The 19,841-nt window shown below is 41.5% G+C and overlaps 1 protein-coding gene across 1 annotated transcript in view; it reads left to right on the top strand.

Annotated features, from left to right (window-relative positions):
- LOC149217669 (thiamine biosynthetic bifunctional enzyme TH1, chloroplastic-like) overlaps positions 1–19,841 on the top strand; it is a 229,155-nt gene that overhangs the window by 77,452 nt on the left and 131,862 nt on the right. Inside the window, exons 2-3 of the mRNA XM_089391398.1 lie at positions 3,990–4,312; positions 4,614–4,688. Coding sequence (XP_089247524.1) covers positions 4,049–4,312; positions 4,614–4,688 — 339 coding nt within the window. The 5' untranslated portion in view covers positions 3,990–4,048. The remainder of the gene's footprint in view (positions 1–3,989; positions 4,313–4,613; positions 4,689–19,841) is intronic.

Raw genomic sequence — 19,841 nt, 5'->3', positions numbered from 1 at the left:
ATTGGGGGAGGAGGGGCATCTCCAATGGGGACATTCTTCCCCTTCCTTTGCCCCCTACCTGCTGCCCTTGATTGAGCCATGAATACTGTAAAAAAAAAAACAAAACATGCACAAATTTGTAAAAGAAATGCATATACAAACTGCTGTAATAGAAATGCAAAAAAATAGAGATGAAATGCACTTACCTGGTGCTTGAATCTCCTTGCCGAACGCTCCAAACCCTTGGCTCCTTGCTCCAAACTTCTAACAGCAAACCCACAACTCACTGTTTGCAAAAGGAATGAGAGAAAATGGTATTAAAAAAAAGGAATGCGCTATTTTAAAGCCCGCGAGTTTCACTTTTGTGGGATTTGAATTCCAAATTCGGGACACGATGTGTCCTAACGGGACACGACCGAGATTCGATCGTGTCCCGTTTTTGGGATTCGAATTCCCTCGAATCGTGTCCGATTCGTAGGATTCAAACACTTAAGCAAAAATGGACGAATCCGGTTTCATAGTATAGAACTATGGAAACCAATTCCAATGTAGAAGTGATTAAACAAGTGGCATGAGGTGACAATCCCAAAGAGAAATTCGAATTTGTTGAATGGAGCTCCAATACCAAGTGTCAAAATTGAATTCTGGCAAGTGGACATCATTTTCTTCTTTCCTTATGTGTCGAATTCGAATTTTATGATTGAATGACAAGTGTATATGGGTGGTAATCGATGTGGGGACAATTTCCCACAAAAATCTTCGCTAAATATTCTGCCAAATCCTCCCAAATGTGCATTAATTTCACAAATCCGAATTTCCAAGCAAGCAACCTTCTCATTTATTGCCAGAAATTCGATTTTATTTGAGCACATGTCCATTCCTTGATTTTAGGAGTCCACATCACCTTGGGACTTCACTTTAACTCCCCCATAATTTTCGACCTCATTTCCACAACATTTAGCATGTGTGGATATTTATTTTTCTCCATTTGTTTAATTTCTGGCTTAATTAATTGCCAAATTTCCCACTAAACTTAGGAAAAGTGGGTTTTGAGGGTTCAAAACAGATTTTTAACCCCTCAAAGTGTGTCTTAATAGAAATTTGAGGGTGAGAGGTGCAAATTTCATTACTCATACCCCATACAAATTCTTTAGACATCATTTATTACATTACAAATACAATTTTTATTGCAATTTCCGCAGTGTAGAAAATTAAAAAAATTAAATAAAGACTACCTAGACCTAACCAAATTCCACAAATTTTTTGTGTGATCTAGTATGGTAATATACATAGACTCTAGACACTAAGATGTGTTAGGGGCTCAACCTTCAAACTGTCACCCTGGCTTTGGGGTAAAAAGTGAGTGAAAAAACCTAGAAAATTATTCGTCTCTGAAAAAGAAGGGATAATTAACCAGATAAAAAAAACACTCCAAGGTGTACTCGTTTGCTGATCGAGTCCCAACATCTTAGGCCTGTTACATACTCAAAACTTATCATTACTAGTATCATTCATTACAATTCCCTACAAGGTGTGGAATTGGGGTACAAGAAAGATGATGAGAAAATATAAGTATAGTTTAAAAACTCTGTTCACTGATGATATCTGATGGTACAAGTGTCCTCTGGATCATCCATGGGCATGTAGTCTTTCATATAATCATCAGGTGCCACTCCAGTGGTTAGCACATAACATATAAGATAGTTAAGCATTTAAAAAGAAATTCATTGGGTGGAGCCGGCAAAGAAAGAGAAGGGGAAAAAATTATAAATGGAAGGTGTAACACTCATTTTGGGGACTTTTGCTAATTTGATATCTGAACTATTGTTTGCCCAAGTTGTTTCGCTGGATCAATAGAGTGTTGTTCAACACACGATATTTTCGAGGGGAGATCTCAACTCCTACTTTGGTGGACTTCGAGTGCTACCCTAGGGGAGCCTTTGTTGCATTCTTGGAGCTTTTCTGGGGGGATTTCACAAGAGATTCGAGCTGTAAAGGAGCAGTCTAGGTGCAACAAAGGACCACGCACATCTCATGGGAGTGAGCTCCATGTTAGCGTTGGTTCCAAGGATTTAGAGGCACATTCTCTTGGCACTTAACAACGTTTTTGTAGTGGTTTGAGGGGCAGGTTGAGTGGACTACATATAGGACGAATTTCTTCTTCCTGGACCAGCGCAGAAGAGGTATTGACTAGGTTTGCCCAACCATTAGAGGAGCACCTTGGTTGTGGGGGCTTGAACCAGAGTTGGGCTGAGGATTTACAAGGGGGGCATAAGGAGAATTCTTGGAGGAGTTCTCAGCTAATTTTGGAGGGATTTGGCAGCTGTTTCTTAGGCAGTACGAATTACCCAGCTGAAGAGGGAGCTCACACAATTTGGGGGTAATTTCAGAAGGTTGGAATGAGACCCAACCCTTTCTGGGTTTTTATGGGTATTTGGAGGATAGGTCCTGGTTAAATTACATAATTTTCTGGTTAGTATTCAGCCCAGAAATCCACTCCCTTTCATTAGTGCGTTTTACTAGCCAACTGGTAATTTGCACCATTTTGTGGGTTTTCGGGTGGTAGGTTTGGGGTGGATTCCTTTCTGGGTTTTGCTGAGAAAATTGTGGACAGACACGAACTGCAATTTCAAGAGGTTCTGGGCACAAGAGTGACAAATATCACCATTTTCTTCCAGCAACAGGGGCAAGAATTTATTGTGTCTGCACAAAGCTTAGTGGGGCTGTTATTCGAGCACTTTGGTAGTGATTTGTGAATTTGGGCTTTTTTCTTGCTTGTTGTAGAAAGCCCATGTTTCTCTTTCCCTCACTATATTGTACTTATTCAACTCAGAACTTAATATAAAGACCCAATTTTGGTGCCAATATATGTGTATCTGATATTTGTGTATGTTTGCAATTTTTGGGTGTTGTTCATGGGCATGTTTTTCTGTTATTCACTGTTAATTTCCTATTAGGAATATTACATTGCTCAACACTAAAATTGTACAATGGTCAATCACAACCTTTCTCTTGCTAATAGGATCAGAATGGTATCTAGGATCTTGGAGGGTAGACATATTTTCTTCTCTTGTTGGTTTCCATCTGTTCAAAGCATGTCCCATTGGAGAAGATTTTGAGAGGGTTCTTTGAAGTTTGGAGCAAAGATGTTGTTTCTATGGCTTACCTCTAATTGCTTGTTCAGATTGTATTTCACTGGAAGATAACGTGATCTGGGATTAATGGATATCTATGTTGAAGGCAAATAGTTTTCAGCGAAATGGATAGTTAGATGCATGTCAAGCAATGAACCTTGGAAAATCCTTGTTAGATGTAGGATATAACAAGCTAGGCATAAAAAGGGCATCAAGGAACCCTTTAAGTTGCACAACATCACCAGATTCACCACCTGTTCAAGAGATTTCAGCATAGGGATTTGAGTGAAACCTAACATGTGGTTGACATCAATGTCTGAATGCTCAAAATTTCACGTTACTTCATCAATCCAAGGCAAACAAAAGATTACAGTACGATTTGGCTCTCGTTTTCTTAATTCTGGAGATTGCTTTAGATCGTCTCCTTGTCGAAAATGGGTACTGCTTTTGCATGTAAAATAAAATACCAATGCTATGAGTGACTATTTATTGGATATAAATTCTTAAAATACTCCTTTTACTACATTTTTTACACTTCTGTGTCATGAATGGCTTTAATGTTCGTGGGCTTGCCATCATTTCCATCATGGCAGCTTATTTCTAAAAATAATCTATTTGTATTGGCCAATAAAATTCAGTCCATATTTGTGAATTTTCAGTTTCCATTTATCAAATTGATTCCTAAACTGTCTTTTCTTATGATATAGTTCGAAAATTCCCACCCAGCCAAGTGAGGTTTTGCTAAATAACAACATGTAGAAGCTACAACCAAATTTTGTGTAATTGGATTTCAATTTCAAATTGAATTTGAAGAGATATTGAGATGATGATTTCAGCTAGTTTTACTAATATGCATTTGTGGCTCTGTTCTCTCAGCGAGTTCTGGATATGCTTTTACTGTACAAACTCTCAATCAAAATAGTTCAAGGCAGAAGATGATCTCAGTATTTAGGATGCCACCGAGTACCATCCGTTTTCCAGTGAATTTAAAGACCTTAAAGTGCAATTGTAACTCATCAAACACAATGATGGGAGGGAAAAGTGAGAGAACTAAGGTTCCACATGTGCTTACTGTTGCTGGTTCAGATTCAGGAGCAGGTGCAGGAATCCAAGCTGATATGAAGGCATGTGGTGCCCTTGGTGTTTACTGTTCTACTGTCATAACTGCAGTGACAGCTCAAAACACTGTTGGAGTACAAGTAAGTTTCTTTGTTTTTAATGCTGCTTGGGATGGTTTATCGAATTAAATGGCGTTGATCAGTATACATAGTGAAGTTTATTTTGTATATACCGTTGGTTTTCATTTCTTGGTACTTTTCTGCATTGGCCAATGATTGTGATGATATGTCAATAATAAATAGTTAGCGCTAAAGTTGTTTTATTAGGAACATTGTGATTGCCTTTTCTGGGGTTAAAAGACTTGCTTTTTCCATTTGGTGTATGTAAAAAATGTAAAGGCCTCTTTAGATAACCTTTATTTGTTTCTTTGTCTCATTGAAGGGTATTCATCTAGTGCCAGACGGTTTTGTTTATGAACAGCTGAGATCCGTGTTATCTGACATGGAAGTCGATGTGGTAAGAAAACTTGTTAAAATGCCTTATTTTTTCGCTTTTATAGTTGGCAAAATTTTCTTCCCCCTTTTTCACTTGATGAACTTATAGAATGACCAAACATTGCAATGTTAAAAACTTTTTAATTTTGGACTTTTGGTTTTCCATGGGAAACAGATTAAGGAAACTTCTACACTCCGTAAATGGGATTGTTGATTTGGGGTAGCATCGGATGTGCTCTAGCCATGAAAATTGGTGGAGAGGCTAAAGCACATGAGATCTCCAAGACCCAGAAATGGTTTGGACAGATTGTACTCGGTTCGGAAAATATTAAAATAATTAATATTTTTAAAGGAGTTCCTAAGTCTAAACTTAGGAAAAATAAAATATTAATGGGTATTAATATAACACTGGGTTAGAAGGTTCCAAAAGTCATGGATCAAACGAAATCTAATCTTAGTCGTTGAGTAGAGATTTAATCTCACCCGTTGAAGGACTAACGAGAAAAGTATAAGAAGAGGCTTGAGAGTCAGTTGGAAGACACATCAGAGTGATCAGTCATTCGATTTGCTAAAGCGGGGTTGCTAAGCAAAGTCGAATCAGTGATCAGCAGCAAGGGGCAGTGAGCACTAGGTAGAGAGGCAGAGACAGTGCCAAGAGACTAGCGCAAAAGCAGTGAGCGAGAGGCAGTAGCCAGAGCAGGCCACTCAGAGCCTAGCAGAGACAGCATAGAGGCTAGAGGGACTGCGTCATCCATGCAGAGAGAAGCTGGAGTGACGCAAAGGGTCCCAGAGGCTGCGCAGTGCCTCAAAGGGCTGACACAGAGAGGTTTGAGGCTGACGCAGAGGCCAGAAGGGCCAGCGCAGAGCTTTAGAGTCGCTAGAGAGGGTTTCATGGGACAAGTTTTTTGAATACCTGTTTCCGAATAGAGAGGTATTGCTGCCGTGTATTTTTTCTCTGTCGGGTGAGCCAGTTAGGCACCCAATTGTACTCAAGGAAATACTGCATAATAATATACCCTCAGAATAGCTGCACCAGTTTTCCCGCATTGGGTTTTTCCGGGGACATTTGTCCAAAAATAACGGTGTCACTTGTGTGTTTGTTTTCTTTCAGCTGTTGATCTGTAGATGTTGTGACTGTATTGTGTTTATTTTGGTATTTAAATGTTTTAAATAACTTGTTCGAATTTAAACAAGTAGAAGAAATAAACCAGCAGAATACAGATTAATTTTCTAACGGATAGACTTAGAAAATTCAACAGGGATGGGCATTGATCATTCTTTCAAATAATGCCAATAGAAATGCGGGCATTGTGAGCCAAGATTTCATTGTCATTTCAATCTGAATTATGGCTTCAAATATATCTAGCACACACACACACACTCTATTCTGTTCCTTGATGCTTACAATTGTTTTGGTTGTAATAAAGCTCAAGGAGATGAACTCACACTCTGTTGTTGTTGAATGTCAATCCTCTATCATTAGATTGTGTTAGTTTTTGGTAGCCCAGACAAATGTTCTAGTCTCTAGTGGTGTCTATGAAGCTAAGGAACACAAGAGGAAAATGTCTTACTTAGATTAATTAGCTACTTTTTAATTATTTTCCTAACTTAGGAAAAGTGGTTAATTAAATCAGATTAATAGAAACATGATCGATTTGCTCTAGTGACTTCTAGGAAAGTCATGAGAAGGGGTCAAGATGATCTTAGCTATCGGTTGGAGATAGATCGTGGCCATTGGTTGCTCAACAAGAGATTATAAGAGCAAATTGATGGGGCACTTGGAGATCACATTCAAGACACAAAATTGCAGTGACAACAAGGGCACAGTGATAGCATGGAGGACACTAGCAACAGGGTTTCAGCAGAGAAATTGAGGAGAGAATTTCCAAAGAAATTCTTCACAAAGATTCCAATGAGAGGAGGCTAAATTATTCTACAAGAGGGAGGTTGATTCAGCTAGTGTGAGTTGCCAGTTCACCTAGTGCGAGTTGTTGAAGCTACAATTCGATTTCCAATTGCTGGATGAGGTGCGAGTGGTTTTAGTGTGTTGCTGGAGGCATGTAATGTCCCTTCCGAAATTAAATTGTTATAGGTTTATTTATTCTACAATTCTGACAATTTTGGAGGCCATGGGACCCATGTGATTTTTGGAAAAGACTTAGGAAGGAAAAAGGGGCCGAAATGTTTTGTTGGCATAGCATGGGGGCCACCCACATGAGGAAATATGCACCACCTTAGAGGGAAGTTCGAATGACTAAGGAGGGAAAGTCAAATTGCTAGTTGGAGGGGGCCCACATGGGAAAAGAGGCCCACGAATTATAAATAGAGGAGGCTCAGCCTCATTTGGTATCTTTTGACATATTGAACTCAACCTTAGTTGCTCGAGCTGCTTAGCCGGTTACTGTGTTGTTTAGCACATGAGTGTCTCCAAGTGGAGATCTCAACCCTTGCTTCGGTGGACTTCGAGTGCCACCCTAGGAAGGCAATTCGTACTACCTTGGAGGAGAGCCGGTGGAGTTTCACAGTCATATCATTCAACATTTGTCTCAGCTAGTACGTGTTTCTGGAGGACGCAGAAGGGGAACACGCAGGTGTTGCTTGTGGGTTCATCCGGGCAGCAACTGCTGGGGGAGTTTGGGCATTGAAGCTACAGTGGAGGATCAACCTTTTAGGAGAGTTTTGGAGCAGGAGGTTGCTGCATTGGAGCAGTTCGATTTACAGTCACCTGGGCCTGCGTAGAGAGCCATCACTAGGCTCATGTGGGAGTTGGAGGAAGGAATTGTAGAGCTGGAACTGGCCGGGAGAAGTAGGAGATCACTTGGAGGGCCATTTGAGGAGTATTGCTGGAGTTGGGAGAGCAGAGATTGACTAGATTAATCACAACAACAAAATTTGAAATTGGAGGAGGGCCAAGCTATGAAGGGTCAATTTTTGAAAGTTGGAACCAAGGGAAACTCTTTCTGGGTTTTTCTGGGTTTTGGGCAAGGATTACACTCCTAATTTTATAGAATTTTCTGGGTAGATCTAAGGGGTCAAACACAGGTCCCAACTCAGCTAGGAGCTAGAGGAGCTAGGGGAATTTGGGCCAAAATTTCGAGGTCAACATTTGGGCAATTCCTTCATGGGTTATTCTGGGTATTTGATGGAGAGGCTAGGGTTAATTTTCCGTAATTTTCTTAGCACTGGAGGTGGGGTTTCCAGCAGCATCCTTGCAGCAGACAACACAGTTTCATAGGGGCAGCGCAGGGCATCATTGCAACAGTTATTGTGCCATCTGGGCTTGACATATTACCACCTGGGTTTGATCACGCTTGCCATTGAGGCAAGCCCAAGTGCACCACTTCCACATTATTGTACTTTTCTCCCAGATTATAATAAAATGGCTCAACGGTTGGATATTCTTGAACTTTTTATGGGTGTGCGTTGAATGCTTCAATTTTATGGTGTTGTTTTTATTATTTTCTTTGCATAGCACTAATTTCCCTAGTTTGGAACATTACAAGGCAGTAGATTTGACGGACCGCTTTTTTTGGAGGTTGAGCAAATTCCAAAGAAGGCAGTGTGCATTTCCAGTCTGCCAGTACGAGTCGCTGGAGGAGGTGCGAATTACATAGAGTGGGCCAAGTTACTTTGCAGAAGGAAATCTTGTATTTCCAATTTGATTTTGCTAGTAGGAGTGGAGAAAAATATTTGTCGGAGCTTTGCCAGTGAGAGGCAAGCAGTTGTTGTACTTCTCAATTTGCTGAAGATTTATTCATAATACAAACCCTCATCTGTTGCACCATTTTCCCCACATTGGGGTTTTTCTAGGGACTATTGTCTAAAAAAACTGGTGTCTAAATTTTTATGGGTGTGCATTATTTTTTCAGTTCCTGTTATTATTGGTCAAAATTGTAGTAGCGATTTTATTTGTCATTTGCCCTGATTAATTTCTAAAGACAAATAATCTGCATAAGATAGAAGAATAATTTTCAGTAGCTGCATTGAAGGAAATTTCACATGGTATCAGAGCAGATCTAAAGTGCACGAGTTTGCAGGAGTAAATTAGCGCAGGGCATATGAAGAGAAAGCGAGGGTTTGTAAAACCAAGATCGACCCTCTCCAGATTTAGTTGGTTTATTTTTTCCAGTTTTCGAAGAGTTTTCAGAGATGGCCTTAGCAGGTTTGAGAGATCAAGACAGGTTAGATGGAGCCTCTAATTCTGGCATCTGGAAAGCTAGAACTCTATTGTTGTTGGAGGAGAATGGTCTCAAGGAGTATGTGACTACTCTGATAACTGTACCAATGGATCCAACACAACTCTTAACATACAAGGAGGATGCCAAAGCTAGGATGATAATCCTTGATGGTGTCAAGGACCATATAGTTCCTCATATCGCAAAGTTAGACATAGTGAAGAAGATGTGGGATGCAGTTATGAACTTGTACCAAAATGCTACCACAAATAGGAAGTTGATCTTCAGAGAAAAACTGAGAAACACAAAGATGAGCAAAGGGGAAAGCGTTGTGAGTTATCTCAACAGAGTCAGAGCAATTAGAGACGAGTTAGTAGTTGTCGGTGATAAACCAGACGATGATGAGTTCATGAGGATCACATTGAATGGATTCTCAAAGCAATGGGACGTTCTTGTATGATTTATTCATGGACAAGATAAACTACTGAGTTGGGATTGCCTATGGAATGATTTCACTTAGGAGGAGCTTAGATTGAGCCCCGTTAATGGTAGACTGCAACAATAGTTGTAAAGCTTAGAAGCATGAAGATGATGAGAATGTGGCCCTAGCAAGAAAGGGAAAAACCAAGAAGGGATCGAATAAAGGGTCCAAGGGAGAGAAGAAGAAAAAGGACTTAAGTAAAATCAAGTGCTTTGGTTGCGGTCAACAAGGTCACTATGTCAGCTAATGTCCTAACTGGAAGAAGGTAGAGAAGAAGAAGAAGGGGAAGCAACATACAACAACTTTAGCGGACATTGAGGATTTGTCTTTGAGACTAGAGGATGAGTTCGCTCTCATAACTTTCCTCTCTAGCTCTACATCTACAGGTGTCTGGTATATTGACAATGGAGCATCATGCCATATGACAAGAGTTAGAGAATTCTTTTCCAGTTATCAGGAAGAGGAGATGGGCTTCCAGATTCAAATGGGGAACAAGTCCAAGTGTACTCCAGTTGGGAGAGGGACTGTCAACATTCAGAGGGAGTTAGGCAAGAGTAACAGTGTTACAGATGTGTTGCACATGCTAGGTTTAGGAATGAACCTGATTTCAGTTTTTGCACTTCAGGACAAGGGATATGATGTCTATTTTGTAGGGCAGAAGGTGTACATTAAACACTAGAGTTGGAAGAAGGTGAAACAAATTAGGGTAAGGAGCAACAAGCTATACAAGTTGCAGTTCGACTCTCCAAAGGCACTGATTAGTAGCAACAGTAGCAAGGACATGGGAGAATTATGGCATAGGAGGATGGGACACATACACCATGGAGCACTTAGTTTGCTCAGGGAGATCGTAATAGGAGTTCCAGAAATCAACACAGAACATGATGATGTGTGCAGAGGGTGCATGCTTGGGAAATTTGCGAAAGCAACATTCCCAAGGAGTGACAGTAGAGCCAAGGGTGTGCTTGAGTTGATACATTCTGATATATGTGGCCCATTGTCTACAAAATCTCTCAGGGGTTATGAGTATTTTGTAACCTTCATTGATGACTTCTCCAGGAAAACTTGGATATATTTCTTGAAGAAAAAGGATGAAGTGTTTAGTTGCTTCCAAGTGTTTAAGGCTCTTGTGGACAACATTGTTTTTTTTGGGTAGCATTGGATGTGCTCTAGCCTTGAAAATTGGTGGAGAGGCTAAGGCACATGAGATTTCCAATACCCATAAATCGTTTGGAGAAATTCCATCCGGATGAGGAGTTATTAAAATAATTAATATTTTTAATGGGTTGTTAAGTCTAAACTTAGGAAAATAAAAATATTAATGTGTATCTAAGTCACCTGACACGGGGATTCGGGACACGTAGGATTCGGGATTCGTGGTGTCGGATTCGGGACACGCTGACCCCCAGAACATGACACGTTATATATTATTTTATTAAAATATATATATATATATATATATATATATATATATATATATATATATATATATATTTAAATATATATATATATATATATATATTTAAATATATATATATATATATATATATATATATATATATATATATATTAAAAATTAGTTATTAGCATATTTCTTACACAAATTTTAATTAATGATACAAATTTATTGATTTCAAACATAGATCTTCATCTATAGCTAGTAGCATGCATAGTACATACAAAATTCAAATAAATGTCAGTGGTACTGGTCACATAAATGATAAATCTATTAAAAATTTAAATCATGATTCATAATTCATAACTGAAAGACAACTTACAACTACAAGATAGTAAGATAAACACACTGACAACTGTAGTTTTCTCATTAAGTCATCAAATCAAAATCTGTTACATAGGTAGTGTTGGTGCAATGCCAATGGCAAATAGAAATAGAAAATATAAAACAACTATAGGTATACAAGCCTCAAGGCATCAATCAGCATCAGAATCAGCATCACTGTCCCCATCATCATGGTCCCCACTGCTCTCCTCTGCGTCCTCCTCCTCCCCTGTATCCATTGTCGCCTCTGCATCTGCTGGTATGGAGGTTGACCCCTCTAAGTCATCAAAACTAATAGGGTCTAGCACTGGATCACCGAGATCCATGTTGGCCAATGCCAACTCAACAGTGGTGTCCAGACCCATATCTTCAGGAATGACATCCCACATCTTTGTCTTTCCCCTCAACCACTCTTCCCTCTGCCTGTAAATAAGACGAAGGTTGGTGTGCACATACACCATTGTCTCTGCCCTGGACTGCTCAAGCCTGCTCTTCTTCACAGTATGCAAATTCCCATATGTGCTCCAATTCCTCTCGCAACAAGAGGATGAAGTCACCTGAGAGAGGAGCCTCATGGCTAACTGCTGAAGAGGAGGGCTTGTTGCCCCATGATTTGCCCACCAAGAGTAGGGCTTCTTAAGCCCCCTGTCTCTAATCACATCATAACCTCCAAATCGACCAGTGCCAGTGGAAAACTCTGCAAAGGCATCCTCCACCTCAGCAAGCAATGCACTATCCTGATAAATCCGCCTCAATGCCTCTTTCCTCCCCTGTGAGATTTCACCATCCATGTGAGGAGGGAATCTGCGGGAAGGTCCACCATTCAGCCACTCATGGCTGTAGTATTTGGGGTTCAATGAGTGAGCCAAACAATGTAAAGCCTAAAGGTGTACAATTCTTGTCCCATCTGCGGACAAGAATATCATGTATGGTATCGCAGAAGGCCTCTGGTGATGTCTCATACTGGGGGCACTCACTCTGTAGAATAATGCTCCTCACAGACTCAATCATGGAATCCCATCCCTCATAAACCTCTCCTAGGATGGGTTTGTCTGTATCTGCAACTCGAAGCAAAGAGATGATAGGGTCCATGATCCGAATAATTAGATCTACCCTCTCCCACCAAGCATCATCTAGTACCGTGTCCTTCACTCTTTTAGAGGCTGCCTGATCTGTCTTTCTCCAAAAAGACCAAAACTCAGAAATAACCACGGACCCAAGAGCAGTCTTGACCTCCCTCAACCTCTTCAACATCATGAATGAAGATGCAAACCGTGTATCAGCAATCTTCAACAATGATAGATTGCTGTACTCCTTGTAGATAGTGAGGGCATTTGTATGATTTTGCACAAAGTTACGGATATGTCTTGCATCCTCAATAATGCTTCCAATCCAAAGCACATCAGAAGCAATGGATTTCAGTGCTAAGTTCAATGAATGGACAATGCAAGGTGTCCAAAACACTTGTGGATATTTAGCTTCCACAATCATGCTAGCCGCCTTGCAAACAGGTGCATTATCTGTAATGATTTGCACACAAGAATCAACACCTACCTCTTCAACAACTCTAATAAATAACTCACCCATAAATTGTGCATCCTTGTATTCGCCAAGTGTATCCACTGCTTTCAGGAAAACTGGACCATTCAAGGAAGACACCATGAAGTTGATGATTGGGTGTCGTGCTGGATCTGTCCATCCATCAGAAACAATGCTAACCCCAGATGTTGGCCATGATGCCTTAATAGGCTCGAGCATTTTTTGCACCTCTTTTTTTGCCTTCGTCAACAATGTGGTTCTCAGCTTCTCTGACCCAGGAGGCACATACCCTGCTGGAGCCCCTTGAGTTAGAGCTCGGCACATCTCAACAAATAAAGGTGAACGTGCAACATTAAATGATATGAAGTTTTGATAGAAGAAGAAGGCAATGGTGAGATCAAGCTCTTCCCGTCTCTCTTTTTTGGAAAATCCTGTCCATTGGACCAGGTGATCTTCTTTTTAATGCTTGTCCCCCAGTAGAAGTAGAACTCTCAAATGGAAATTTGGTGGTGGCTTTCCTCAAAAATGGAAGGGGGTCTTCATTCTTGCCCTTGGGTGCTTTTGATTTTGAAGCCAGTGCCACATGTTCCATACCAACATTGGCCTCCTTTTCCAATTCTTTTCTCTCTTGTGAAGTAATAACTTTACAAGATCCAATCCCACAACCAGGTATAGCCAACAAATGTGATTTCACACGGTAATATGTGCTTTTGAAAGAAATGTTACCAAAGTTGCATTTCCATTGCACATTGCCTCCTCCCTTTCCCTTGTTGTTTGGCCCATCCTCTCTTGTGACATATTTCCACAATGGATATTTTTCATTGTCTTTAAGTCCTCTTCCCTCAACATTACTTGCAGCAGACTCTGATGATATTGGGGGAGGAAGAGCATCTCTACCCATGACATTCTTGCCCTTCCTTGCTGCCTTTGATTGAGCCATGTTACCTCAACCTGTAAAAAAAATGAACAAACTGCTGTAAAAATTTAAATGAACAAACTGCTGTAAAAATGAACAAACTGCTGTATTACGAAACTATTTACCTAAATTTATATACATATATATAACTTGTTATATTTGAGTGGACTGGGATTTGACTGAGTTATGGGCATGCTTAGCTTAGTTCATTGATGACAGCCTACAGCCACAGGTTATTTACTTATCTATATATGGACTAATACGTTCTTTTCCTAATGTGCAGACATAATACTCATCACTACCTACAATTTTTTGAAGCTGTAAGACATGCCATTAATGTAAACAACTTCAATATGTTCAGTTCATGGTTTTTCAAACAGTGCGGCAGCACCTTATGACTATACTTCTTCATGATTAGGAGTTGTGCAAGGCTTGACCTTGGAATCACTATTGTATTGAAATTTAAACTGTTTAAATTTGTTCATGGTGGGCACCGTTGTAGAAGTTTTTGATCCAAGGAGCAATTGTGGGCTTCTTTTATACAAGAAAACGTTCAATCTGAGGTGGGAACGGGATCATTTTTAAAGGCATATTGCATCTTCCCAAACGATTAACAGGATCCCTATGTTGTTAAGCATACAAGTCACTGAGTCAGACATAAGTGCATTTCATTGTTAGTTAGACAGGGGAAAACAGAACATCCAAGCTTTAGTCATTTTGATGAGACTCCTGGATTCATGGTCTTGATGTAGCTTGAAAATATATCATTACAACATGTAGAACTTCTCTCTGAAAAAGGAGGTCAACTCAGGAACTCTAGTGGGATGATAACTTTAGGTCCTAAACTTAAAGATAATCACAACAAAGTTAAATTATTGTCCGCTCAAACAGTCATAAAAATGTTTGCGGTCCGCTCCTCGCTGCAACAAAGCATTATAATTTATGACTGTTTACAACCACACGGGTTTTTAATTTTTGCAAATCGTATCAACTGGAAGTCTGGATATGAATGAAGGGTCTTAATGTTGAACACGGATTTTTTATTTACAAAATGATTACAAATAGAAACTTATGCTATCTTTTCAACCGGTGATTTTAACGATGCCTGTGCGGCTGTGCCTACTTACCTAAAGTTTAACGATGCCTGACGTTGGGTGGACTGTGGACGTTGGGCGGTCCGCTCCTCGCTGCAACAACGCATTCCTTTGCCAACCACCTTGCAGAATGAGTGAATGAGCTGAGAGGGATGCCCCTTTTTAACGTTGCAGGTGTTCCGAACCCTCAAAACGAATCGCAAACCCTCAAAACGAATCGCAAAACCAGGACTCGCCATTCGGAATCGAGACACGATTTGGAAATTCGGGCACGTTACTGGACACGACGTGCTACCATAGGACACGACGTGCCCTGCAATCCTGACACGAATCGGCATAGAATCGTGTCTGATTCGACCGATTCGCGATTCGTCAATTGTTTTGAACGAATCCGGTTTCTTAGATGTGTATTAATAAAGTATGGGTGAGAAAGTTTTAAGTGATGAGGATCAAGTCAGTTGTAATCTTAGCCGTTGATTAGGGACTTAATCTCGGTCGTTGATTCGTCAACAGGAAAAGTATAAGAGGAGGCTTGAGGGTCAGTTGGAGATACACCAAGTGATCAAAGAATTTGATTTTCTGGGGCGAGGTTTGCTGAGGAAATCGAGTTAGTGATCAGAGTTGCAGTGAGGGGTAGTTCAGCAAGGGATTTTCATTCGAGGCTGAAGAATACATAGTAGAGAGGTAGCGCAGTGCCGGGAGAGACAACGCAGACCCTAGAAGGGCTGATGCAGAGGCCGAAGTGCTGACATAGAGGACACAGAAGGCTGACACAGTGAGATGTAGAAGCCACAGAGGCTGTCACTGGGCCTTAGAGGTAGCGCTGGGGAGATTCTGTGGGGCAGACTGGGAGCAGATCAACAGATTCTGAGCCGGGAGAGGGTGACGCAGTTCCAGAGCAGTGCTTGGAGCAGCTTTCGCTGTCCAGCATAGGGAACAACCAGAGTCACTGTGGGGTTTGATCATCCGTTTGCTGATTTGCCAGAATATTTGTCTACGGATAGAGGTATTACTGCTGAGGATATTCTCTGTTGGGTGAGCCATTTCTGGCACCCTAATTGTATTCACGAAATCTGCTTAATAACACAAACCCTCTATATGTTGCATCGATTTTCCTGAATTGGGTTTTTCTGAGGACAATTGTCCAAAAATAACAGTGTCCCTTGTTTTATTGTCTCAGTTTATTTCAATGTATGATCTGTATATTTGTGAAGGCTGCAATAGTGTTTACTTCGATGTTTATGCAATTAAATAACTTGTTAATGTAAAGAACAAGTAGGAGATTGTAAACCAGTAATTGCTGTAGGGATTTCTAATGTGTTAGATTCAGGATTTTTCACATGGTATCAGAGCGAATGCAGATCATAGACGACTGAAAGCACCAGCTGAGAAATCTGAGAATTTGCAGCAAAGAAGCAACTATCTCGAGAGACAATGCTGTTCCACAGCTGAAGAGGCGAGAGGAGTGACGCAGTGCAGAGTGTGACGCAGAGGCTCATGCAGTGCTTACGTCAGCATTCTGTGCCGGGATAGGAAGACACAGTAGCTGGGAGGAGCCCACGCAGTAGCTGCGTTAGCCATCAGGGCCAGCGCAGAGGCAGAGGAGGGCAGATCATGCTCACGTAGAGCCATGTCATCTTTCTAAGACAGGAAGGATTGATGCAGTTGGCTGGGAGGAGCAGATTCAACCCACACAAAGATTGCACAGAGCTTGAAGGGCTAAGATTCTTCGAGTTGTCGGGGCTAAGGGAGATGTGCAGATTTTGATTTGTGGAGCTGGTGTAACGTTGTTTCTATTAGTGCAGAACAATGTCTAAGGAGACTAAACCAAGGTAGAGAGAAGCAGTACCTTGACAAATTTCTAGCCAAGAAATCTAGATCAGGGTTGTTGTGCCAAAGGAGGATTGAAGAGGAGTGATTCGACAGTTGGCTGGAGGATTTCCGAGAGGGAAATTAGGACTCAGAGGGAGTCTAGAGAAGAGGAGCAGAGATGGCAGTGAATGGATTGAGGGATTGGGATAGATTGGATGGGGCTTCCAATTTTGTCATCTGGAAGGCCAGGATCCTGGCAATCCTGGATAAACATCGCATCAAGGACTATGCCTTGAAAACAGTAGCTTTCCCAGTTGACCCTGATGCAAATGAGAAGTATGAGGAGGCCTAGGCGAAGGTGAAATGCATGATCCTAGACGAGGTCAAGGATCATGTAATACCACATATTGCTGAGAAGACAACAACAAGGGAGATGTGGGAGACCCTGACCACCTTATACCAGGGCTCTTCCGTGCAACGAAAGATGTTATTGGAGAATCAACTAAGGTCATACCAGATGCAGAAAGGGGAGGAGATAGATCCCTTCCTTCTCAGGTTGCAAGGGATTCACGACCAGCTTACTTTTGTGGGGTCTACACCGGATCCAGAGTTCATGGTCAGGACTACCTTGAATGCAGTCTCCGAGGAGTGGGAGACATTTTTCCAAAGCATTTTGGGTAGAGCAACTCTCCCCAGTTGGGAGGAGATGTGGGCAACTCTTCAACAAGAAGAGCTTAGGAGATTGACCAAGGGGGGGAGTAGCGGTAAGGGAGTGCGAATCAAGAAGGAGGAGGAGGATGCAACTCTCGCATCAGCGGGACAGCAAGGGGTACAAAAGAGGAAGAAGAAAGACATCTTCAAGGTCAAGTGTTTCAACTGTGGGGAGATGGGACATTATGCCTCTCAATGCCCTAAGAAGAAAGCTAAGGGAGAAGCTTCCGACTCAAAGGCTGCTCCAGAAAAGGCGGAGAAGGATGTCGAGACTGATGACGATTGTGCCATGAGTGCTCATGCGCCTCTAGAGAAGAGGTGGGGAGACATAGAGGTGTAGTCAAGGGGATTACAGAACCAGGGGCAGGATCCTTGAGGTGCCCAAACTATTGGATCACATACAACTACGGGAGCCCTTAACGACAGTAGCAAAATGACAAGTGTCGGGTGGAGCAAGGTGTGATGGAGCGATAAGGCATGCAGAAGTATGTAGTAGCATAGTGGAGGTTACAGCAGTGTGAGAGGCACATAAGAGGTTACAGCTGCGCAGTGGCAACAGAGGGAGCACAGGATAGCAGCAGAGGTGGCTTCAACATCACGAGGCTTCCAGACTGACCAGGATGTCAATGTTTGGGTGAAGTCAGTTACTTACTTCTCGGTAACTAAGTTGCAGTGCAACAGTTAGCAGTGGCAGTGCTATGGGCAACATGATGCAGCATGTTGAGAGGGAGTTGCAGTACAGATGTAGCAGTGGCAGTGGCAGTGTCATGGGCAACAGTATAGGAAGTAGCAGTGTAGTGGATGTGGGGCAGCAGGCCAAGCATCAGCACAGAGGACTGATGCAGAGGATCAGTGTGATGCTTCTATGGTGAAGCATTGCTAGAGCACATTCCTCGCTAAGAGGGAGTGTTGATTTTGCGTAGCAACAGATATGCTCTAGGCTTGAAATTTGGTGGAGAGGCTAAGGCACATGAGATCTCCAAGACCCAGAAATCGTTTGGAGAAATTCCACCTGGATGAGGAGTTATTAAAACAATTAATATTTTTAATGGGTTCCTAAGTCTAAACTTTGGAAAATAAAAATATTAATGTGTATTAATAAAATATGGGTGAGAAAGTTTTAAGTGACGAGGATCAAGCTAGTTCTAATCTTAGCCATTGATCAGGGACTTAATCTCGGCGGTTGATTCGTCAATAGGAAAAGTATAAGAGAAGGCTTGAGGGTCAGTTGGAGATACACCAAGTGATCAAAGAATTCGATTTTCTGGGGCGAGGTTTGCTGAGGAAATCGAGTTAGTGATCAGAGTTGCAGTGAAGAGCAGTTCAGCAAGGGATTTTCATTCGAGGCTAAAGAATACATAACAGAGAGGCAACGCAGTGCCAAGAGAGACAATGTAGGCCCTAGAAGGGCTGACGTAGAGGTCGAAGAGCTGACACAGAATGTTGATGTAGTGAGATGCAGAAGCCGTAGAGGCTGACGCTGGGCCTCAAACGCAGTGCTGGGGAGATTCTGTGGGGCAGACTGGGAGCAGATCAGCAGATTCTGAGCTGGGAGAGGGTGACGCAGCTCCTGGAGGAGTGATGCAGTTCCAGAGTAGTACTTGGAGCAACTTTCGCCGTCCAACATAGGGAACAGCTGGAGTCGTTGTGGGGTTTGATCATCTATCTGTTGATTTGTTGGAATATCTGTCTCCGGATAGAGGTACTACTGCCGAGGATATTCTCTGTTGGGTGAGCCATTTCTGGCACCCTAGTTGTATTCACGAAATCTGCTTAATAATACAAACCCTTTATATGCTGCACCGATTTTCCCGAATTGGGTTTTTCCGAGGACAATTGTCCAAAAATAATGGCGTCCCTTGTGTTATTGTCTCAGTTTATTTCAGTGCATGATCTTTATATTTGTGAAGGCTGCAATAGTGTTTACTTCGATGTTTATGCAATTAAATAACTTGTTAATGTAAAGAACAAGTAGGAGATTGTAAACCAGTAATTGCAGTAGGTAGGGGTTTCTAATGTGTTAGATGCAGGAATTTTCACAAACATGACAAGAAGAAAGGTGAAGGTTCTTCATACAAATAATAGAGGCGAGTACACAAATAAGGTCTTCACGAGATTCTATGCAAAGGAGGGCATTAGGAGAGAATGGACTACTCCATATAACCCACAACAAAACGAGGTCACAGAGTGGAAGAACAGGTCAATAGTTGGAGCAACAAGGGCAATGCTGTATGACCAGGACATGCCTAGATTTCTCTGGGCAGAGGCATGTAGTACAACAATGTATATTTAGAACATAGTTCCTCACAAGGCGCTAGAGAAGATGACACCCGAGGAGGCTTTTATAGGGAAGAGGCCAAAGGTTGGACGCTTTAGAATCTTTGGTAGCATAGCTTATTGTCACATGCCAGATGAGAAACACACCAAGTTGGATTAGACTGTAGAGAAGAGATATTTTGTTGGGTATAGTGAAACGTCCAAGAAATACATGATCTATATTCTTAGTAGTAGGAAGATCATCGTGAGGCAAGATGTTAAATTCTAGGAGGAGAAAGCCTTCAAAAGATCTCGTGAGTTGCTAGCAAATGATCATAGTGGGCCAACAGAAGCTCCAAGAGTTGAACAAGGATCTCAGTCTTAGGGCACTAGTATGAGTACAATGACGAG

Source organism: Pinus tabuliformis, chromosome 1_1 (assembly GCF_031772625.1).
Source record: "Pinus tabuliformis cultivar Carrire ecotype Pingquan chromosome 1_1, CPIR1, whole genome shotgun sequence".
NCBI lineage: Eukaryota > Viridiplantae > Streptophyta > Pinopsida > Pinales > Pinaceae > Pinus > Pinus tabuliformis.
The sequence above is the reverse complement of the archived record's forward strand: the minus strand, read 5'-3'. Positions and strand labels throughout refer to the sequence as shown.